Source organism: Lynx canadensis, chromosome A2 (genome assembly GCF_007474595.2).
Source record: "Lynx canadensis isolate LIC74 chromosome A2, mLynCan4.pri.v2, whole genome shotgun sequence".
Taxonomy (NCBI): Eukaryota; Metazoa; Chordata; class Mammalia; order Carnivora; family Felidae; genus Lynx; species Lynx canadensis.
The window spans coordinates 8,160,511-8,178,775 of record NC_044304.2 but is presented as its reverse complement, the minus strand read 5'-3'; the positions used below and the strand labels follow the sequence as shown (position 1 = coordinate 8,178,775).

General features: G+C 56.9%; 2 protein-coding genes across 3 annotated transcripts in view; one reads left to right on the top strand and one right to left on the bottom strand.

Moving 5' to 3' along the window:
• The first annotated feature begins 269 nt into the window (after positions 1–269).
• Positions 270–7,151, top strand: SPC24 (SPC24 component of NDC80 kinetochore complex). Its single transcript, XM_030300674.1, has 5 exons — positions 270–429; positions 3,585–3,729; positions 3,874–3,978; positions 4,128–4,204; positions 6,158–7,151. Exons 1-5 carry the CDS (start codon positions 270–272, stop codon positions 6,262–6,264), a joined length of 594 nt encoding a protein of 197 aa, XP_030156534.1. The 3' UTR covers positions 6,265–7,151.
• Positions 7,152–14,842: 7,691 nt separating this feature from the next.
• The window catches only part of LDLR (low density lipoprotein receptor), a 32,600-nt gene continuing 29,177 nt past the window's right edge, over positions 14,843–18,265 (bottom strand). For both annotated transcript variants that reach the window (XM_030300649.1, XM_030300658.1), the window contains exons 17-18: positions 17,181–17,338; positions 14,843–16,560 (exon numbers count right to left, since the gene is read on the bottom strand). In XM_030300649.1, the coding sequence (XP_030156509.1) occupies positions 16,525–16,560; positions 17,181–17,338 (194 nt within the window). In that variant the 3' untranslated portion in view covers positions 14,843–16,524. The remainder of the gene's footprint in view (positions 16,561–17,180; positions 17,339–18,265) is intronic.

Genomic DNA, 18,265 nt, shown 5'->3' with positions numbered 1-18,265 from the left:
GCTTCATTATCAGCCAGGCGCTTTCCGACCTGCGCAGGCGCAACACGCAGAACTCCCGCAGGCACACACCCCCGCTCCCAGCGGCCGATTGGCCATTGTCTGAGACGGACGGAGGAGCTGGCGCAGGCGCACTGGACCAGACCTGAAGCTAAGTCCCACCCATTCCCTGATGACTGACGTAAGATCAAGCTAATGGGAACAGGGCTCTCCGGGGAAGGGGCGGGCAATGAGGGCAGTTAAATTTGCGCGGGCTTGGTCCTGGCGTAGTCATGGCGGCCTTCCGCGACATGGAAGAGGTGAGCCAGGGGCTGCTGAGCCTGTTGGGCGCCAACCGCGCGGAGGCGCAGCAACGGCGGCTGCTGGGGCGCCACGAGCAGGTGGTGGAACGGCTGCTGGAGACGCAAGACAGCGCCGAACAACGGCTGCGAGGTCAGGGCTGGGGCCGGGGGCGGCCGGGACCCGGGCCCGTGTGATGGGAGGGGGCGGGAGGTCCGCCTTGACGAAACCCTCCCTCCTGGGCGCCCCCATCCCTCCCCTGTTCTCCCTTGGGCGCTGCCCCCTCTGGGCCTCAGTTTCCCCACCCGTGAAATGGACTTCAGGATGGCAGCCACCTCCCAGAGAGTTAGTGGTGAATATAGGAGCTGGCAGGAACTGGCAAATTCCGAGCGGTCCACGAGCAGGAGCTGGGGGCTCAAGGTTCGAACTGGGGCTCCGGAGTCAAAGCGCTGGGCTTTAATCCCAGCATCCCCACTTACTGAGGTTCAGCTGTTTTACTGAGCACCTGCTGTGTGCCAGGCATAGTGCCAGCCCCGGGTTGGAAGCAGAGGACAGAACAGACAGTCCCTGAAAGGGTTGGTATGCTAGTGGTGGGGTGGTCAGGCGACGAACAAGAAAAACGGAGGGGCACCTGGGTGGCTCAGTTGGTTTGGCATCTGACTTCGGCTCAGTTCGCCCTGGTCGTGAGTTCGAGCCCCCCATCGGGCTCTCCGCTGTCAGTGCAGAACCCCTTTGGATCCTCTGGCCCCCTGTCTCTGCCCCACCTCTCCCACTCAAAAATAAACAAACATTTTTTAAAAAGAAAGAAAGAAAAATACTGATGTCAGGAGATGGTGGGCTAGGAAACTAGGTTGTATAGGAGGGAGTGGTGATGCTTTGGGATGAGTCAGCGAAAACTTTCTGAAAAGATGATATTTTAGCGGAAACCCAAGGAGGTTTGGGAGGGATCCAGGGCTATGGTGAGGATTAAATAAATTGGAGGGAGTGCAAGTTGGGGAGGGGCAGAGAGGGGGCGACAGAGGATCCAAAGCTCGCTCTGCTCTGCACGGACAGCAGCCAGCCCCATGCAGGGCTCAAACTCACGGACATTGAGATCGTGACCTGAGCCAAAGTCGGACGCTCAACCAATTGAACCACCCAGGTGCCCCAAATTTCCTTCCTTTTGAGGGATGAATAATTCCATAGTCCGGACATACCTCATTTTGTTTGTCCATTCCTCCACTGATGGGCGCTTGGGTTGCTTCCAGACCCTGGCTGTTGTAAATAATGCCACCATGAACACATGAACATGGGTGTACAAATACCTCTTTGGGTCCCTGCTCCCAGTTCTTTTTGTATTTTCCCAGAAAATTTGTATTTTCTTTGTGTATTTTTCTATTTTGTATTTCCCATGCTAGATCACATGGCAGTTTGATATTTCGTTTTGTGAGAGACTCATCCAGTTTTCCATAGTGGTTTCGGTGCCAGGTTTTTGTTTTTCTTTTTTCTTTCTTTCTTTTTTTTTTTTTTTTTTTAAGTCTTTTTACAGTTATGTTTTATGTGGCCGTGCTGTCTGGCTTGGGACTGAAATGATCTAGGAGCTAGGCAGGGGATGGCTTGGGGGTGGGGGTGGGGGAGAGTGTTCCTGGCAGAGGTAACTGCAAAGGCAAAGGTCGCCAGGTAGGAGTGAACTTGGACACCCAGGAGAAAGTGGAAGATGAGCTGTAGCCAGACCCTGTAGGCAGTGAACCCCCCCCCCCAACCCCAGGAGTTTGGAGGTTGTTCTCAGTGTGATGGATGCCCCAGCCAGAGTCTTCTCCTTCTCTCCTCCTCCTCTCTCTCCTCCGCACTCCATTCACTCCTCCTCCATTGATGGTTTGGGGAGAAGATCATTATTACCCAGCCTGCGTGGGCTTCAGCAGAATGAATGGATTTGGGGCCAGGGAGACAAGAGTCCGTGTTCCAGGGAGCCGGGACTTTGAGTTAAAGGGCTCCAGTTCAGATCTATGTGCCTGTGGACAGGTCACTTTAATATCTTCAGGCTTCTGTCCTTCATCTCTCCATGGGGGCAGGGGTTAAGCCACCTCCCTCAGAGGGTTTTGAGAACATACTGAACAGGGGCTCTGGGGCTATCCTGCAGCACTCAGCACACGCTCAGGTAATGGTACTTTGTGACAGTGCCCCCGGGGAAGAGGGCACTCCCAGGGAAGAATCCGAGGAAACAAGGTTGTCTGTGGGGAGGGTGAGGGGAGAAGGGGCAGGAAGGCTGCAGAAGAAAGCCAGACCCTCGGCTATCCTAACAGGAAATCAGCAGGCACTGTTTAAAACAGACAAATCAAGAAATAGCAGCCTAAGCAAATTATTTAGAAACACGAACGTCAATGCCAGAGAAAACAGTGATGATTTGGAAGTGGCTGCTTCAGAGGCGTGGGGAGGCTTGCGGGGGGGGGGGGGGGGGGAGTGGGGCCTGTGTGTGTTTAAATTTTCACAGCCATATACATGTAATACCTTGATTAAAAATTAACTCAATGTAAGTTTGTAAACACTTAAACGCCTGCCCTTTGGGAAGTGTTTCCATCTGTGCCTTCCCTGAGTCGGCAGGTTCCTCCAGCTCTATGGGAAGGAACACGGTAACCTTGCTAGGGTGTTTTTGATCTTTCTGGATGTTTTGGTCAAAGCATGTTTATTCTGATTAGGCGCTGGCGATATATGGGGAGTGTAAGACGCAGTCCCCAATTCAAGCGAGGAGGAGGAGGAGGAGGAGGAATGAACAATTCAGTGCCGCTGGGCTGTGGTGGAGGCGTGGCCGCGCCCTGGGAGGGAGAGCAGAGTGTCCAGCTGCCCCTGTTGTGTATTACCCAGCAGGTCTCGAAGGCTGGGTCTCCGAGCACCCGAAGGGTGGGAGCATAAGGGCATCTCAGAGAGGACGGGCAGGTGGAGGCCGGGCCTGTGAAAAATGGGCGTGTTTGCAGAATGGTGAGGTGTCTTTGTGGCCAGAGCAGAGAGAAAAGTACAAGGTGGGTTGAAAAGCAGGAAGAAAGGAGACTGTCAAGGAAGAAGATGCTTTCACTCATTCGTTCCTTTGTGGGGTTTTGTGGAGGCTCCACATGTGTTTTGGTGAAATGGAAGCACTTTTGCAAGGTCTCGGTGGACCACCAAAACGTGGGCTTTTGGAAATAGGACCAATGGGTTGGGGAGCTGTAGACGGGGAAGTGAGGACGATCGTGGTTGAGGCCTCGGGCTCTTCTGGGGCAAGGCCAGACCCTGGAGAGACCTCCTCGAAGGGTCTCAGCCTTCTGTCTCCCGCCCCGCCCCACCCTGCCCCGTAGAGATCCTGGCTGCAGAAGAAGAAGTGGCCCAGAGCCTTCTGGATGCGAAGGAGCGGGCGCACCAGGGGGGCGCCGAGTTGCAGCAGCTCGAAGCTGAGCTCCGGAAGGCCAGCGAGGAGGACACCTGTCTGAAGGCCAGCCTCCTATATCCTTCCTTGCGTGCGTGGACGGCCGGGCCTCGAGCTCACCGCCGGGGTGCCGGTTTGGTCGTTCTGGGAACCCAGCTCGGAGCCCTGGGCCCACAGCGGCCCCCCTTCCAGAGCGAGGTGACCTTAACTGCCTGCTTTACTCAGCTCACCAGAGAGCTGGAGGAGCTCAAGGAGACCGAGGCCAGTCTCGAGAGGCAGGAGAGGGAAGTTGACGAAGACACGACTGTCACCATCCCTTCGGCCGTGTAGGTCCCGCCAGTGCGTGTGGTGGTGCCTGCCCTGTGTGCACGTGGGTCGTCCCGCGGCCCTGAGTTGGAGTCTACGCTGGGGTAATTTAATCTCTCTCTCTCTCTCTCTCTCTCTCTCTCTCTCTCTCTCTCGTGTTCTCATACAGGTATGTGGCTCAGCTTTATCGCCAGATTAGCAAAATTGAGTGGGACTATGAGTGTGAGCCAGGGATGGTCAAAGGCAGTATCCTTTTGCAGAGAACGCGGAGCCCGGTGTGCTGCCGGGGGCCTTGTGAAGGGCTGGGCCGCCGTGGAAAAGTCTGGCAGGTCCTCAGAAATGAAGCGTAGGATCACCATATGACCCGGCAGTCCCCCTTCTGGGTTGCACCCTTGTGTTCGTGACTGCGGTGGTCACAGTGGCCGAAAGGTGGAAGCAGACCAATTATCAGCAAAGCGCCAGATGAGCAAAATGTGGTATATCCGTGCAATAAAATAGTATTCGGCCTTAAAAAGGAAGGAGGGGCGCCTGGGTGGCTCAGTCTGTTGAGCAACCGACTCTTGATTTCAACCCAGGTCACTATCCCAGGGTCGTGGGATCGAGCCCCGTGTTGGACTCTGTGCTGAGCCTGGAGCCTGCTTAGGATTCTCTCTCCCTCTGCCCCTCTCCCTGCTTGTGCTCTCTCTCTATCGCTGTCTCTAAAATTAAAAAAAAAAATGGGGGCGCCCGGATGGCTCAGTCAGTTAAGTGTCCAACTTCAGCTCGGGTCACGGTCTCAGGTTCGTGGGCTCGAGCCCCACATCAGGCTCTGTGCTGACAGCTCAGAGCCTGGCCCCTGCTTCGGATCCTGTCTCCTTCTTTCTCTGCCCCTCCCCTGCTTATGCTCTGTCTCTCTCTCTCTCAAAAATAAATAAGTATTAGAATTTTCCAATAAAATAAATTTAAATAAATTAGTTAAATTGAAATGAATTAATTAAATTTAAATGAATAGATGAAATAATAAAGTAAACAATTAATAATAAGTAATATTAATAAATTAGTTACATTTAAATTTCCTTCCTTTTTTTAAAAAAGGAAGGAAATTCTGGCCCATGCTGTAACATACATGTATCTAGAAGACATGATGTTAAGTGAAATAAGCCAGACACAAAAAGCGAACTACTGTCTGATCCCACTTACAAGAGGTCTCTAGAGGAGTCAAATCCGTAGAGACAGGAAGTAGATGGCAGGTGCCAGGGGCTGGGGGAGGGGAGGGGAGGAGAGTCAGTGTTTAACGAGGACACAGTTTCGGGCTCTGGAAATGTTCTGGAGACGGACGGTGGGGAGGGCTGCACAACAGCGTGTGTGCACCGAATGCCACTGAGCTGCACACTTCAAAACTGGCCAATGAGGTGCTTCGGATTCTGTGTCTGCCTCGCTCTCTGCCCCTCCCCCGCCCGTGCTCCGTCTCTCTCCGTCTCAAAAATAAACAAACGTTAAAGAAAATAAAAAGGGGCGCCTGGGTGGCTCAGTCGGTTAACTGTCCGACTTCGGCTCAGGTCATGATCTCATGGTTTGTGAGTTCGAGCCCTGTGTCGGGCTCTGTGCTGACAGCTCAGAGCCTGGAGCCTGCCTTGGATTCTGTGTCTCCCTCTCTCTCTTCCCCTCCCCTGTTCACGCTCTGTCTCTCAATTTAAGTTTATTTTTGAGAGAGAGCGAGCATGAGAGCGAGTCGGGGAGGGGCCGTGAGAGAGAAAATCCCAAGCAGGCTCTGCACTTTCAGAGCCTGACACGGGGCTCGAACCCACAAACCGCAAGGTCATGACCTGAGCCAAAACCAAGAGCAGGATGCTTAACCCACTGAGCCACAGGCGCCCCTCAGTCTCTAAATATCTTTTTTTTCTTTTTAATTTTTTTTTTTTTTTTAATGTTTATTCTTGAGAGAGAAAGAGCATGAGCAGGGGAGGGGCAGGGAGGGAGGGAGAGAGAGAGAGAGAGAGAGAGAGACACAGAATCGGAATCAGGCTCCAGGCCCTGAGCTGTCAGCACAGAGTCCGACGCAGGGCTCGAACTCATGAGCCATGAGATCATGACCTGAGCCGAAGCTGGGCACTGAACCAACTGAGATGCAGGCGCCCCTCAGTCTCTAAATACCTTACAACTTTTTCACGGGGTCCCGGGGAGGGCTGTGTATGTCAGGTTTCCTTACATCTCCCCCAGTTCATCACGGCCCCAGCGTCGCCCAGCCTGTCCAGCTGGACAGCACCCAGCTCTCCAAGAAGTTCATCAGCGACTATCTCTGGAACTTGGTAGACACGGACTGGTAGCCCGGAGCCTCAAGGACGCGTCTGCACACGGCACGAGTCAGTGTGGTGGGTGGTCGGTGCCTCAGCGGTGAGAGGAGCTGAAAATTAAATGTTTCTCCAGAGACGGGTTTTGGACCAGATTTCTTTTGGCCCCTGACCGTGGCCTCAGTGGCTGGACTGGCCCTGGCCGGGTAACCCTAGAGAACTAACTGGACTTCAGGCTGCTGCTTCACGTCTGAGACGACACTGTGCGAATGGCGCTGCGGTATACGAGGATAGGTCCCAGGGCTCTGTCGTCTGGGATTCGCTCAGGGCCCATCCTCGAGTGCCACCGTGCGCCCGGAACTGTGCCGGGTGCCCAAGACACAGACAAAGGGGACGAGGATCCCTTCGGCCGAGGAAGGAGTCAAGTCGGAGTGGATGCCACCCTTGAGCTAGAGAGGGTCAGGAGTGCTACGGGACCCTGGCCGGGGAGGGCACAGAGACAGGGGCGACTTTTGTGCCAGGACCAGAAAGGACAAGGAGTCGATGAGGAAGAGATTCGGGGAGGGGGGTGGGTTGTGTATCGGAGCCCGCGGGCCGCCTCCCTGATCCTGGGCCCCCCTCCCCCCTAAGTAAGGGAGCCCTTGTAGCTTCCTGAGCAAAGCATTTCTCAGCCTCCCTTGCAGCTAAGTGCCAGCCAATGAAATATAAGTGGAAATGTGTGAGACTTCTAGAAGGATCCCTAAAAGGCAAGGGAATATACCCTTTCTTTCCCCTCCCCTCTCTTTTCTGGAATTGGAAGTGCTGACTGGAGCCCTGGCAGTCCTGTTGACACATGTGAGGAGGGATACAGTCCTCTCGGGGTGATGGGAGCCTGGTCCCCTGACAACAGTGGAACTGGGTATCAGCACCGGACTCTACGTGGGGGTGGGGGGGGGGGGGACTAAATTATCTCCTGTGTGCCATTGTTACTTTTTTTTATCACAGACAGCTAAAGGAAATCCTAACTGATGCAGCGCACGACCCAGGCCAGTCTGTGTTCACCTAGGCCCCATCCTCTGATTTGGGGTACCGCTAAGAATGGGAAGCTCGTGGGGACTCCTGGGTGGCTCAGTCGGTTGAGCATCCAACTCTTCGTTTCGGCTCAAGTCGTGCTCCCAGGGTCGCAGGATTGAGCCCTGCATCGGATTCTGCACTGAGCATGGAGCCTACTTGATTCTCTCCCTCTGCCCCTCTCCCCTGCGCTCGCGCTCTCTCTCTCTCTCTCTCTCTCTCTCTCTCTCTCTCTCTCTCTCTCTCAAAACAAAATGTGAGGCCCCTGGGTGGCTCAGTTGGCTTAGCATCCGACTTCTGCTTGGGTCATGATCTCCAAGTTCATGCGTTCAAGCCCCCCGTTGGGCTCTGTGCTGACAGCTCAGAGCCTGGACCCTGCTTGGGATTCTGCATCTCTCTCTCTGCCCCTCCTCTGCTCACACGTGCATGCACACTCTCTCTCTCTCTCAAAAATAAACGTTAAAAACAAGCATTTACCAAAATTTATATATATATGTATATGTATACATATATATATAATTTATTATATAATATATATAAAGAAAATGGGAAGCTGAGGGCCAGCCTGGCTGCCTGGTAGACAAGGGGAAGTAGATTTTCCTTGAACCTCGCAGGCTGCCATCTGGGTACAGCCTTGTCAGTAGGTTTCCTGCAACTCCGTATCACTGAATTGTTTCTAGGAAGTGCAGTGGTACAGTAAGTGGTGTTTTCATCAAGGAGGATGCGTTCTAGGCAGAGGGAACAGTAAGCAGTAAGTTCTAGCAGCGTCTGAGCCCATCATGGGCCCTAGAAAGAGTCCATTCAGGTCACCCTTGGAGGTTCTCGGGCAAGGATGCCTGCCTATTGGCTTGTAGGGAGAGGGACCAGTTCATTCGGTTCACAGAGATTCCCAGAACCTCAGAGGCCCTGCTTTCCTGCCAAGGGCTCGGCTTTACATGTTCAAGTAAACGTTCCTGTAAGTCTTCCTGAGCGGTCTTCGTTTGCAAGATCGGTAGGGTCTTTTACGGTATGAAATGGGCACAGAGCCTAGCCTCCTGTTGGTACCATCGGCCCCCAAAGGGCAGAAGACTTGAACTCAACCGGGGTTTTCCCACCTCGGCCCTAGCGACCTCAGGGCTAGTCATTCTGTGTGGTGCCGGCCGCCCTGGATATTGCGGGACATCCAGCAGCTTTCCGGTCCCCACCCCCTGATTGCCAGGAGGACTCCCCCCTCCCCCCCGCCCCGCCCCCTCCATCACAACAAACGTGGAGCACACACCAGGCAGCCCCCCAGCCCTGCGGCTTCAGCCAAGAACCGGCCAGGCGTCCACACTTGGTCGGCCGAGTAGCTGTTGTCACCTTGGTGGCCTTTCCTGCTGACGCAGCTGGCCTCGGCCTGCTCACCTGCGCCCGGGCGGGGTGGGGGGGTGGGGGGAGGTGTTGCCAGGAGCACTGTCTGCCCGGGTGGGCCCCCGAGAGCATGCTAGAACAGACCCAGCCCAGCCGAGAGCCGGGGGGCAGGCAATGAGGCTTGCAGCCTCGCAGTTAAACAAACCTGCAGACCATCAAACCTTGGCCTGCCTGGGAGAGAAAGCAGGTGCAGCGGGGCGGGATGCTGTTACCGACCAGCCTATCGGTGCCCCTGGCCCAGGCCCTAAAGCCCTCCGTGGGCCTCCTCTCCCTCTCTGAGCAATCGCTCTTTGTTCTGGGAGGGGGCCAAGGAGGTGTTGGCCTGCTTGGAGCTCAGTTTCTCCAAGAGGAAGAAGGTCCCTTCAGGGAGGCCGCACGAACCCAGGCTCGGAGCGGCTGTGTACGTCTGTCTCCCCAGGCAGCCCCAGGGACTGGCCGAAGGAGTGAGCAAGTGGGTAAGGAACGTGGCCTGGCGGGCGGGTTCAGGGAGGTGCCTGAGCTCACAGGGGCCTGGAGAGGCCCGGGCCCTCCGCATGCCTGGGCTCTGACTCACTGCCCAGCGCTGGCAGGATGCCTGGGACAGCCAGCAGGACAGGCTCAGGCCCACAGCCTCCGGTCTGCACCCCTACCCGTGTCTCTGCCTGTTCTCCCTCCGAGAGCCGCCCAGGCAGCGGTGGTCCCCAGCTCTTGAGTCCTGGAGGCCGGTGGCAGGCATGTCGGGTGCTGAGCCCAACCCAGTTGAGTTGGAAGCGAGATTCGGGTCCCCAGGACCAGGGAGTGGGGAGCCAGGTCACTGGTCTTGCGCCTTTAGAGCTGAGGCTTGGAGCGCCTGGGTGGCTCAGTTGGTTGGGCGTCTGACTTCGGCTCGGGTCACGATCTCACGGTTTGTGGGTTCGAGCCCCGCATCGAGCTCTGTGCTGACAGCCCGGAGCCTGCTTCGGATTCCGTATCTCCCTCTCTCTCTGCCCCTCCCCTGTTTGCACTCTGTCTCTCGCTGTCTTTCAAAAATGAATAAACCTTAAAAAAAATAAAAAAATAATAAAATAGAGCTGAGGCTTGACCCCCTTCCCCCTCCTGCACCCAACCCCCCAGGGCCAGCACGGGCCCCGCACCAGCACAAACCAGTAAGGTTTATCTTACAGATGGTGACACAGGCATGGCACGGTCCAGTCACTTGCCCAAAGTCACCCGTGGAGCCTGAACCCCCCCCACAGTGGGGCTGTCGGGTCCATGGGAGAGCATCTTGGCTTTTCAGATGAGAAACAGCCTCTGGGGTGGTTGTCCCTTATTCAAGGTTGAAAGAGGCCAAGCAAGGACTGGGACTCGTCTGTGTTGGTGGAGCCGTGAGGCCGAAGTTCTAAGTCACTAGTGATAGGTGGCGGTGTGTCACATACCGGAATGCCTAGCTGACCTGGCTTGTAATCGGGGAGAACAGCCAGGGAAATGCTGAGTGCGAGCTAAGGCGGTAAAGCCCTAAGGCTGGCTGCCCTCGAGGGTCCCCACCCGGCATCTTCCTCTGAATCGGCTGGCCTTGGTCGCCACGGGCGGGTCGGCCCACCCAGGCTCCCCCATGCCCCATCCTGCTGTGAGCTATGGTCAGACCTGTTCCTAGTTTATAGATCAACGGGGTGGGCGAGTGCGTGTGCTCAGGGAACAGGTGTCCGAGGCTGTATTTGAACCTCAGTTGTTGGATGTGAAGCCGTGATCTGATCTTTCTGGACTGGCTGGGGACCATCTGGGAAGACTGGCTGCAGGGCGTCGTCATGGCAATCCTTGGGGTCTTGGGGACACTGTGTGTGGCCCTCATTGGGCCTGGGTGGTCCCAAGCTCCCGGCAGCCTGTCCAATTGGCTCAGGAATGTGGACTGGGCATCTGTGACCTGCCGGGCCCCCCATCAGAGAGCCACACTCCAGGGGAGGCCAATACTTACTGTGTCACGGAGGAGGAAACCGAGGCACAGAGAGGTCAAGTTATTTGTATATGTTTTCACAGCCAATGAATGGTAGATCCAGGGTTTGTGTACTTAACTCCAACTTTCAGTTCGCGATACTGTTGCTCTTGGGGGAGGCTCTGTAGGAGGCCCTGGTGAGGTGGTGTCATTGGAGCCCAGACCTGAGCCCCCCCCCCCCCCAGGGGACAAAAGTGTGGAGACAGTGATCCGGGCAGAGGGAACAAGTGCAAAAAGAACTGGGAGAACTGGGAGGCCTGAACGTTGAGGCAGGGGCTCGGTCGATCGCATGGGGTTGGGAGAAGGGAGTGGTTGCTTGATCATGCAGGGCCTGCAGTCCACAGTAAGAGCTGGAGAGACTCTTCAGGTTCCAGACAGGACCCCAGAGCTGGGGCTCAGGAAAAGGGAGCCTGACGACAGCCTCTTAACACAGGCCACCTTGCGGCAGCCCGGCGTCTCTAGGGGGCTAGTCTTGCTGTGGGCCCCAAGCTCCCCGCTCCATCCGGAGCGGCGTGGGAGCAGAGGCTGGGGGCAGCAGCTGGGCCTTGGGAGGGCGGGGCTCGGGTGGGAGGGAGCCCCTCCGCCCAGGGCAGGAAGCAGAGCTGAAACCTGAACTGCCTGGAGGGGAGGCTGGGTAGGAGCCCGGAGTCCCAGGGGCGGCCCCGCCCCCAACCCCTCCACCCCACTCGGCCGCCCTGCTGGGCAGGGTGGATGATGTGACCGGGGCTCGCCACAGTCGGAGCCCTCGGCCTCTCCGTCATCCCTGCATCCGGGAATTCACTTCCTGGGGGAGGGAACGGGGCACTGACTCCCACGGTGGGGAAGGGGCGGGGGGGGGGGGGGAGGGCAGCCCTCCCCTCTCCCCTCTCCCCTCTCCCCCATGGACCTGGGCTCAGCCCTGCAGGCTCCAGCCTGACTCACCACAGGCAGCTGTGGTTTGGGCTGCGGGGGGGGGGGGGGGGGCGCAGAGGACACGGGTTGGGGTATAAGCTTAGCTGAGCAGCTTCCTCCCACCCCCGACCCTGTCCTGGTCAGAGCTACTGAGCCCCCAGAGCCGGGAGGACAGGACGGCCAGCCCCCTCTACCCTGTGCTGGGGTTGACCACCCCCAGCTGCAGAAGGCGTCTCGCCCCTGCAGACATCGCACCCCGGTGGCACTGAGCCCGCAGACCAGGGAGCTGGCACCAGGGCAGTCTTACTTGGGGCCTTCCAACGGGGGACCCCGTTCTGAGCCCAGGGAATCCGTCCCCCCCCCCCCCCCCCGCTCCTCGCAGCTAGTAGGGAGAGGCGAGCCTGGCATCTGGGTCCCCCCTCCCCGACCCCTGAGCTCGGTGACCCGAACCTCCCCTTTCCCATCTGTAAAATGGGCGCTTGATACTGTCCTCTCCTCAGAGGGCCACACCAAGGAGCATGTCCCCAAGAAGGGTACGCTCTTGTCGTGAAGCTCCGAGTCCCACGTGCCTGTGCCACATTCAGCGATGCGGTGGGAGCGCCCGGGAAGGATTTTAGTCACTGGTCCTGTTTCAACAGAAAACGGCTGGCCTGAGCCAGACACCAGAAACTTCCATCACCTCTGGCCATTCTCACGTGTGCCCTTGGCCCGGGACCCCCACCCCCACCCCCCACCTCCTGCTGCATCCTCGGGCCACCTCCACGCCCCTTCTGTTCGCCAAGCCATTTATGTTCATTTGTCCCGTTTGCCACGCGGCTGAGCATGAACTCAGTCAATCAACCAATTATCGACCGTCCGTGTGCGGCCCGACGCTTCCTGTGCGGTCTGTTCAGTTTTCACCCCCAGAGGCATTTTGGAACCTTCCCAAGACAAAAGGCGGAAGGAAGGAAGGAAGTGCCACCCTGTGGACACAGAAAAGATAACAGTCCCTGCCGCTCCCGGTGTCCTGCAGGCATGCGCAGAGCCCCCTACACGGCCTGAGCCTGGGAGGTGGGGGGTTAGCATTGACCCCAGTTTCAACTGGGGAAACTGAGGCTCTAATGGGCCCAAGGTCACCCGTCTCCACCTAGGTGGCCCGACCCAGTGTGCTCTCCTTCCCAGTTCAACTGGGTCGCCTGCTCCCAGCCCGTTCCTGCCTGCCTTCCCTCTGCCCTGTGAGACAGGGAACCCCGATCCCGAGGCCCTGCTGAGTTCAGCCAGTGGGGGGCGCTGGTGGGAGAGGGCGCCGGGAGGAGGGGAGCCGCCGACTCCCTTTTTTCTGCCATAGACAGTGTCTCCTGGGACACTCCCGCCAGCTTCCCTCCTGGGTTCCAGTAACACCAGCCCCACCTTACACTGTTGCTCATTTCTGGCTATCTCATTGTTCTCCTGTTTGGTCTTTATTTTTAAATTTTAGAGCTCAAGAGCGCTAGTGGGGTAGAGGGGCAGAGGGAGAGAGAGAGAGAGAGAGAAAGAATCTTAAGCAGGCTCCGTGCTCAGCATGGAGCCTGACATGGGGCTCGATCCCACCACCCTGGGATCATGACCTGAGCTGAAATCAAGAGTCAGAGGCTCAACTGACTGAGCCGCCCAGGCGCCTTCCCAATTTCGTCTTCAAAAAAAAAAAAAAAAAAAAAAAGGTCGTTTAGTATTATTTTAAATGGTGTCCCAATACATATAAACATCACATTTGCCATCTTACCCGTTTAAGTGTCCAGTCCAGGGGCATCAAGTATGTTACCATGGCTGGCATACCCACCATGCGTCTCCAGAACTTTCAGCTCTTCTCAAGCTCTGTCCCCATGAGACACTAACTCCCCAGCCCCTGGCTCCCACCATCTACTTCCTGTCTCTACGGATGGGACTCCTCTAGGGACCTGGACTGGAACCCTAATCGCGCGAGGTGGCCTGTCATTACAGCTTGCCCCATTTGGTCTGTTATACTTGGTTCCCGGGATTAAGTTCCATCCATTGACCTGCTGTGCTCCTGACTGTACCCCAGCTGCTACGTCTAGACTGTGGTTTGACTTGCCATGTTCAAGGACAGGGGCCCTAATTGCCTCCAGGTCCAGACTCCGGTAAAGCCTGGGTGCACGAGAGAATGGGGGTGCGTGTACCTGGACGCCCACAGCTCTAGCCAGATGTCGCCACAGTGGAATTTGAGGGCAGATTCGCCGGAACTCACGATTACTTGGATTTGTGTTATGAAATCTCTTGCTTTACATCTTTTTTTTTTTTTTAAATTTTTTTTTTTCAACGTTTATTTATTTTTGGGACAGAGAGAGACAGAGCATGAACGGGGGAGGGGCAGAGAGAGAGGGAGACACAGAATCGGAAACAGGCTCCAGGCTCTGAGCCATCAGCCCAGAGCCCGACGCGGGGCTCGAACTCACGGACCGCAAGATCGTGACCTGGCTGAAGTCGGACGCTTAACCGACTGCGCCACCCAGGCGCCCCTCTTGCTTTACATCTTTTAAAATTTTTTAAAATATTTATTTTTGAGAGAGAGCATGAGCGGGGGTTGGAGCAGGGAGAGAGGGAGACAGAGAATCCGAAGGAGGCTCCAGGCTCTGAGCTGTCAGCACGGGGCCCGACGCAGGGCTTGAACTCACAGACCGTGAGATCATGACCAGAGCTGAAGTCAGAGGCTTAAGGGATTGAGTCACTCGCGCGCCCCCTCTTGGTTTGTATCTTAGCAACTAATTAGGTGGGTGTTTAGCCTTGGTCTCCTCCTGTAAGAAAACTTACACCAAACCACCCCCGGAGCCCACGGGTGTGAAGGGAAGCTTCCTTCCAAATCACTCGTGTTGATTGAGCGAAGTGCGAAGGTCTCAGCCCCGGACACTCTTCCCCTCGTTTGTGCTTCTGGATTCAGCTCAAGTGTCACCTCCTGAGAGAATCCTTCCCCGGACTCCCCCCTAAAGGAATCTTCTCCCTGCCAGTCACTTCTCTCTCCGTTACCCTGTTTAACATCTTTCCAAACTAATGTCAGCCTCCATTTCCCCTTCTAAGCTGTCAGCTCCTTGAGGGCAGACTCTTCTCTTTTAGTCACTGCAGTGGATAAAATAAAAAGGCCCTCGCCTGTATCACAGCCGCCCAGATGTAGCTCAGTGGGACGAGCGTGCAGACTTAGCAAAAAGTCCCAACTCGGGGAAGTGCCCCGGAGCCCGCAGCCTGTCCTGAGCTCTCGGGAACGTTCCCTTTCCAGAACCGCCTCCTGGGAAAGTCCCGCCCATGTCCAGATGGAGGAGCCCAGACAAGGAGGGGAAAAAGAGCATTCCAGGAGGAGCCAAGCGGTTCATTTAAGAAATTTAATCGATCACAGTAAGACATTCAGGCTATAAAAACGTTCTATACAGTGGTTGTAAAAAGCGGTACCCATCCCCCAAAACAACCCAACACGGACCCATTTCTCCTGAAGGGCTTTGCGCGAAGCCCGCACGAATCATCTTTGTACAAAAGTTAAGAGGCGTCTCAGAGACAACTTCCCCCCAATGCAGAGCCCCCAGAGGGGTCACAGATGCAGCAACCAGGGTTTGCAAAAATAAATAGATCTCTGTTTCATATATATAAGTGATAAATGTCTAACGAATATACAAAGTGCAAACGTAACAAAAAGCGCCCCCCCGCTCCCGCATCTGTACAGCAGTTTATTTACATGCTTCCGAAGGAGAAAAGGCTTTCACAGTTTCCTGCAAAGTAGGACGCAGTGCTTAGTGGTCATGCAGTGAACGTGGACACTCCCTGGACGACTTTAGGCAGGAATCCACAAGAGGCTAGCACTTCTTTCTTTGGTCGTGTGACATGTGTGATAGGATCAGAAAGTTTGGTTTCCGAAGTCCCATAAAAATGGCCAAGCCCAGGGGATGCCTTGCAGGGCTAAAGCGAACCGTCTTCTTAACGGCCCAGGGGCATCTGCACAGAAGCGGCCACAGGAGCCGGAGAGTCGTGATTGTGACTTTGATGGGGGGGGGGGGGGGCGGGGGAGGGAGGCCCCAGACAGAAGGCTCATCCTCACGGACCCCTCCCACCCGGAACAGAAACCAGTGCAAAATAGTAAGAACGTCGACTTGACGCAGGATACGGCCCCGAACGAAAAAAGTGCAAGGGGACCTGGAAGGAGCTGGGGTCCAGACAGCCACACCCAGAGTGACGGGTGCTCTTAGAGGTTGGCGGCCGCTGCCTTCGCGCCTCGGGTAACGGGGTAGCTCAGGCACTTAATAAATATTAAGGACGATCGGTGGCTCGGGCTCTCTCTGGGAGCTGTCGCGGTTTCGGGGAATGGAGGTGGGGGGGCCTCAGTGCCCCCCCACCCCCCCGGGATGCTGCACTTGGCCAGAGCCACAGCGACGCCAGAGTCCTGGCGTCAAGGGAGGGCATGAACCTCGCTGGGGAAACCCTAGTTTGATCCAGATCTGGGGGGAGCAGAGCAAAAGCTAACTCTGGCCGTCCAGCAAGGCAGGGGTGAACGCACTTACTCCTGAGTTTGGGGGCTCGGGCTAGAGAGGCGGGGGTCCGGCAGCTACCCAGGACCCCGGGGGTAGTGCCTGCTCTCGCGGTTCAAAGCCATGTGCGCCTCTCCCCCTGTGCTCCTCCGTCAGTGCGTCGGGAGGGGGGGAGAAGTGAGCGGTCCCTGGAGGGGACAGAGATGTCCCCCCGGCTCCTTTGGCCTGCTCTTCTCCACTATTCCTAGAGAAAGAAAGAAAGAAAAAAAACCCAACCCCAACCCGTTGCGTGTGCGCCGTCGGAAGCCCGTTCTGCCTCCCAGAAGAATAAATATATAAAACAAAGCTCTGGCAGGCAGGCCAAGAGGCTGCCGGCGCTGAGGCTGTGGCCACCAACAGTGCTTTCGGTCACTTCTTTCTTTGCAGGGAACAGGAGGAAGGGTGTGGCGCGGGTCAAGGGTCCTGGGAGAAAGTGTTCTTCCTGCCCACGTCGGGCAGCAGGTTCCGGGGAAGCACAGGACTCGAGGCGGCGGCTCAGGCCACATCGTCCTCCAGGCTGACCATCTGTCTCTGTCAACAGAAAGATAAACGCCGGAAGCGATCAGTCCAACATTCGGTAAACATGGCAAGAGGCCACCTACCTCGCTCCCTCCCGGCCCCACCCCGCGGCCAGCCCGGCCCATCGCGGGCCTGAACCAGCACACCGGGTTCCACCCTGGGCTCCGGGCTCCCGACCCGGGGCTCGGTCTTTCCTCCCACAGCCAGGGGAGGGCGCCTGTGAGCCCTGAGCCAGGTCAAGTCCCTCCTCTGCTCAGAACCCTCCGTGGCTCCTACCTTCTAAGAGCAAAGCCAGAATCCTCCCCATGGCCCACAAGGCCCTGCTCCGTCTGCCATGGTCCCTGTCACTCGGCTCCTCCCTCGACAGCCCCCAAGCCCCCGCTCCGGCCACCTCTGCGTTCCTCAAGCACACCAGCCTGCTCGAGGGCTGTCCCTGCACAGGGAGACCTGCCCCAGCCTCCTTATCTAAAATCGCACTCCCTCCCTCCCTCCCGGCCCCCACTGGCTTTCTTGTTTTCTTTCCTCTCCCGATCCCCTGTCCCCCTGCCGGTCCCCCACCACGGGAGCATCCCGGAGGACCTCACGGCCTTGCAGGGAGGAAGGGGGCCTCCGGGGCGGCGCAGGGCACCCACCGAAGGGTAGGTGTAGCCGTCCTGGCTGCAGCAGATGTGGACCTCGTCCTCCGTGGTCTTCTGGTACACGGGGTTGTCAAAGTTGATGCTGTTGATGCTTTTCAGCCGCCAGTTCTTCCAGAGAAGGAAGGTCCCGAAGCCCAGGAGGATGAGCAGCACTGCAGGGCGAGGTGGCCCAGCCCGGTCAGCAGGTGGCCCCAGAGCCCTCCGTCCCCAAGTGATGCCGCCTGCAGACTCCTGGCTTCGGACTTCTATAGGGTTTTTTTGTTCCAATTTCAAGCCATACTTGTCCACTGCGGGGTCGGGTGGGGGTGGGGAACCTATCCATACACATGACCAATCTCTAACTCGAAGCCCGCTGTGACTGGCTCGCCCCGGAAATACCCGACCGCAGTCGATTCTTCCAGGTGCTTCTGAGTCACGGGGCTCTTTCAGAAATGGGACTGTTCTCTATGGACACGGCCACACTCATTCTCTTCTCCCATCTGGGTGTTCTCTGCCTCGTTTATGAGGGGACCCTCGGGTGGTGCGCCCTGCCCCCTCCCAGATCCAGAGGACAGCCAAGGGCTCACCCAGCCCAGGTTTGTAAAAAACAAAAACAAAAACAAAACCTGGCCACTGCCCAGGGCGTGGGACAGCCTCAGGCTCTGCTGGGAGGACACAGGGTGGGGGCCTTGTTCGGGAGGCAAGTGTCCCACTGCCACCTGTCAACTCAGAGCCAGATGGCCACTGGGCACTTTAGTGCACTTTAGTGCAGGTCCTGTGAGTGGGCTGGGGGTGGGGAAGGGACACCTCAGAAGGATTTCCTTAGAAAAGGAAAATCAGGTGTGACGCTAACAGAGTTACGATGGACAGGGATGGGGGGGTGTAGAACCCCCCAAACTCCCCCTACAAGAGCACCGTTTACCAGGAGGCGCCCCTCCGGGTGGCGGGAGGCCTTCCCTGCAGCCCCCTTCCCGCAGCTGACCCAGCGGCGGGGACAGCTGCGGCCCCACGGCCCAGAAGCGGCCTTACAGCAGGCGCTCGACCGGATTTGTTGGGTGAATGGAGCTACAAAGGGGGCCGCAGTGATGAACAGGGCACGT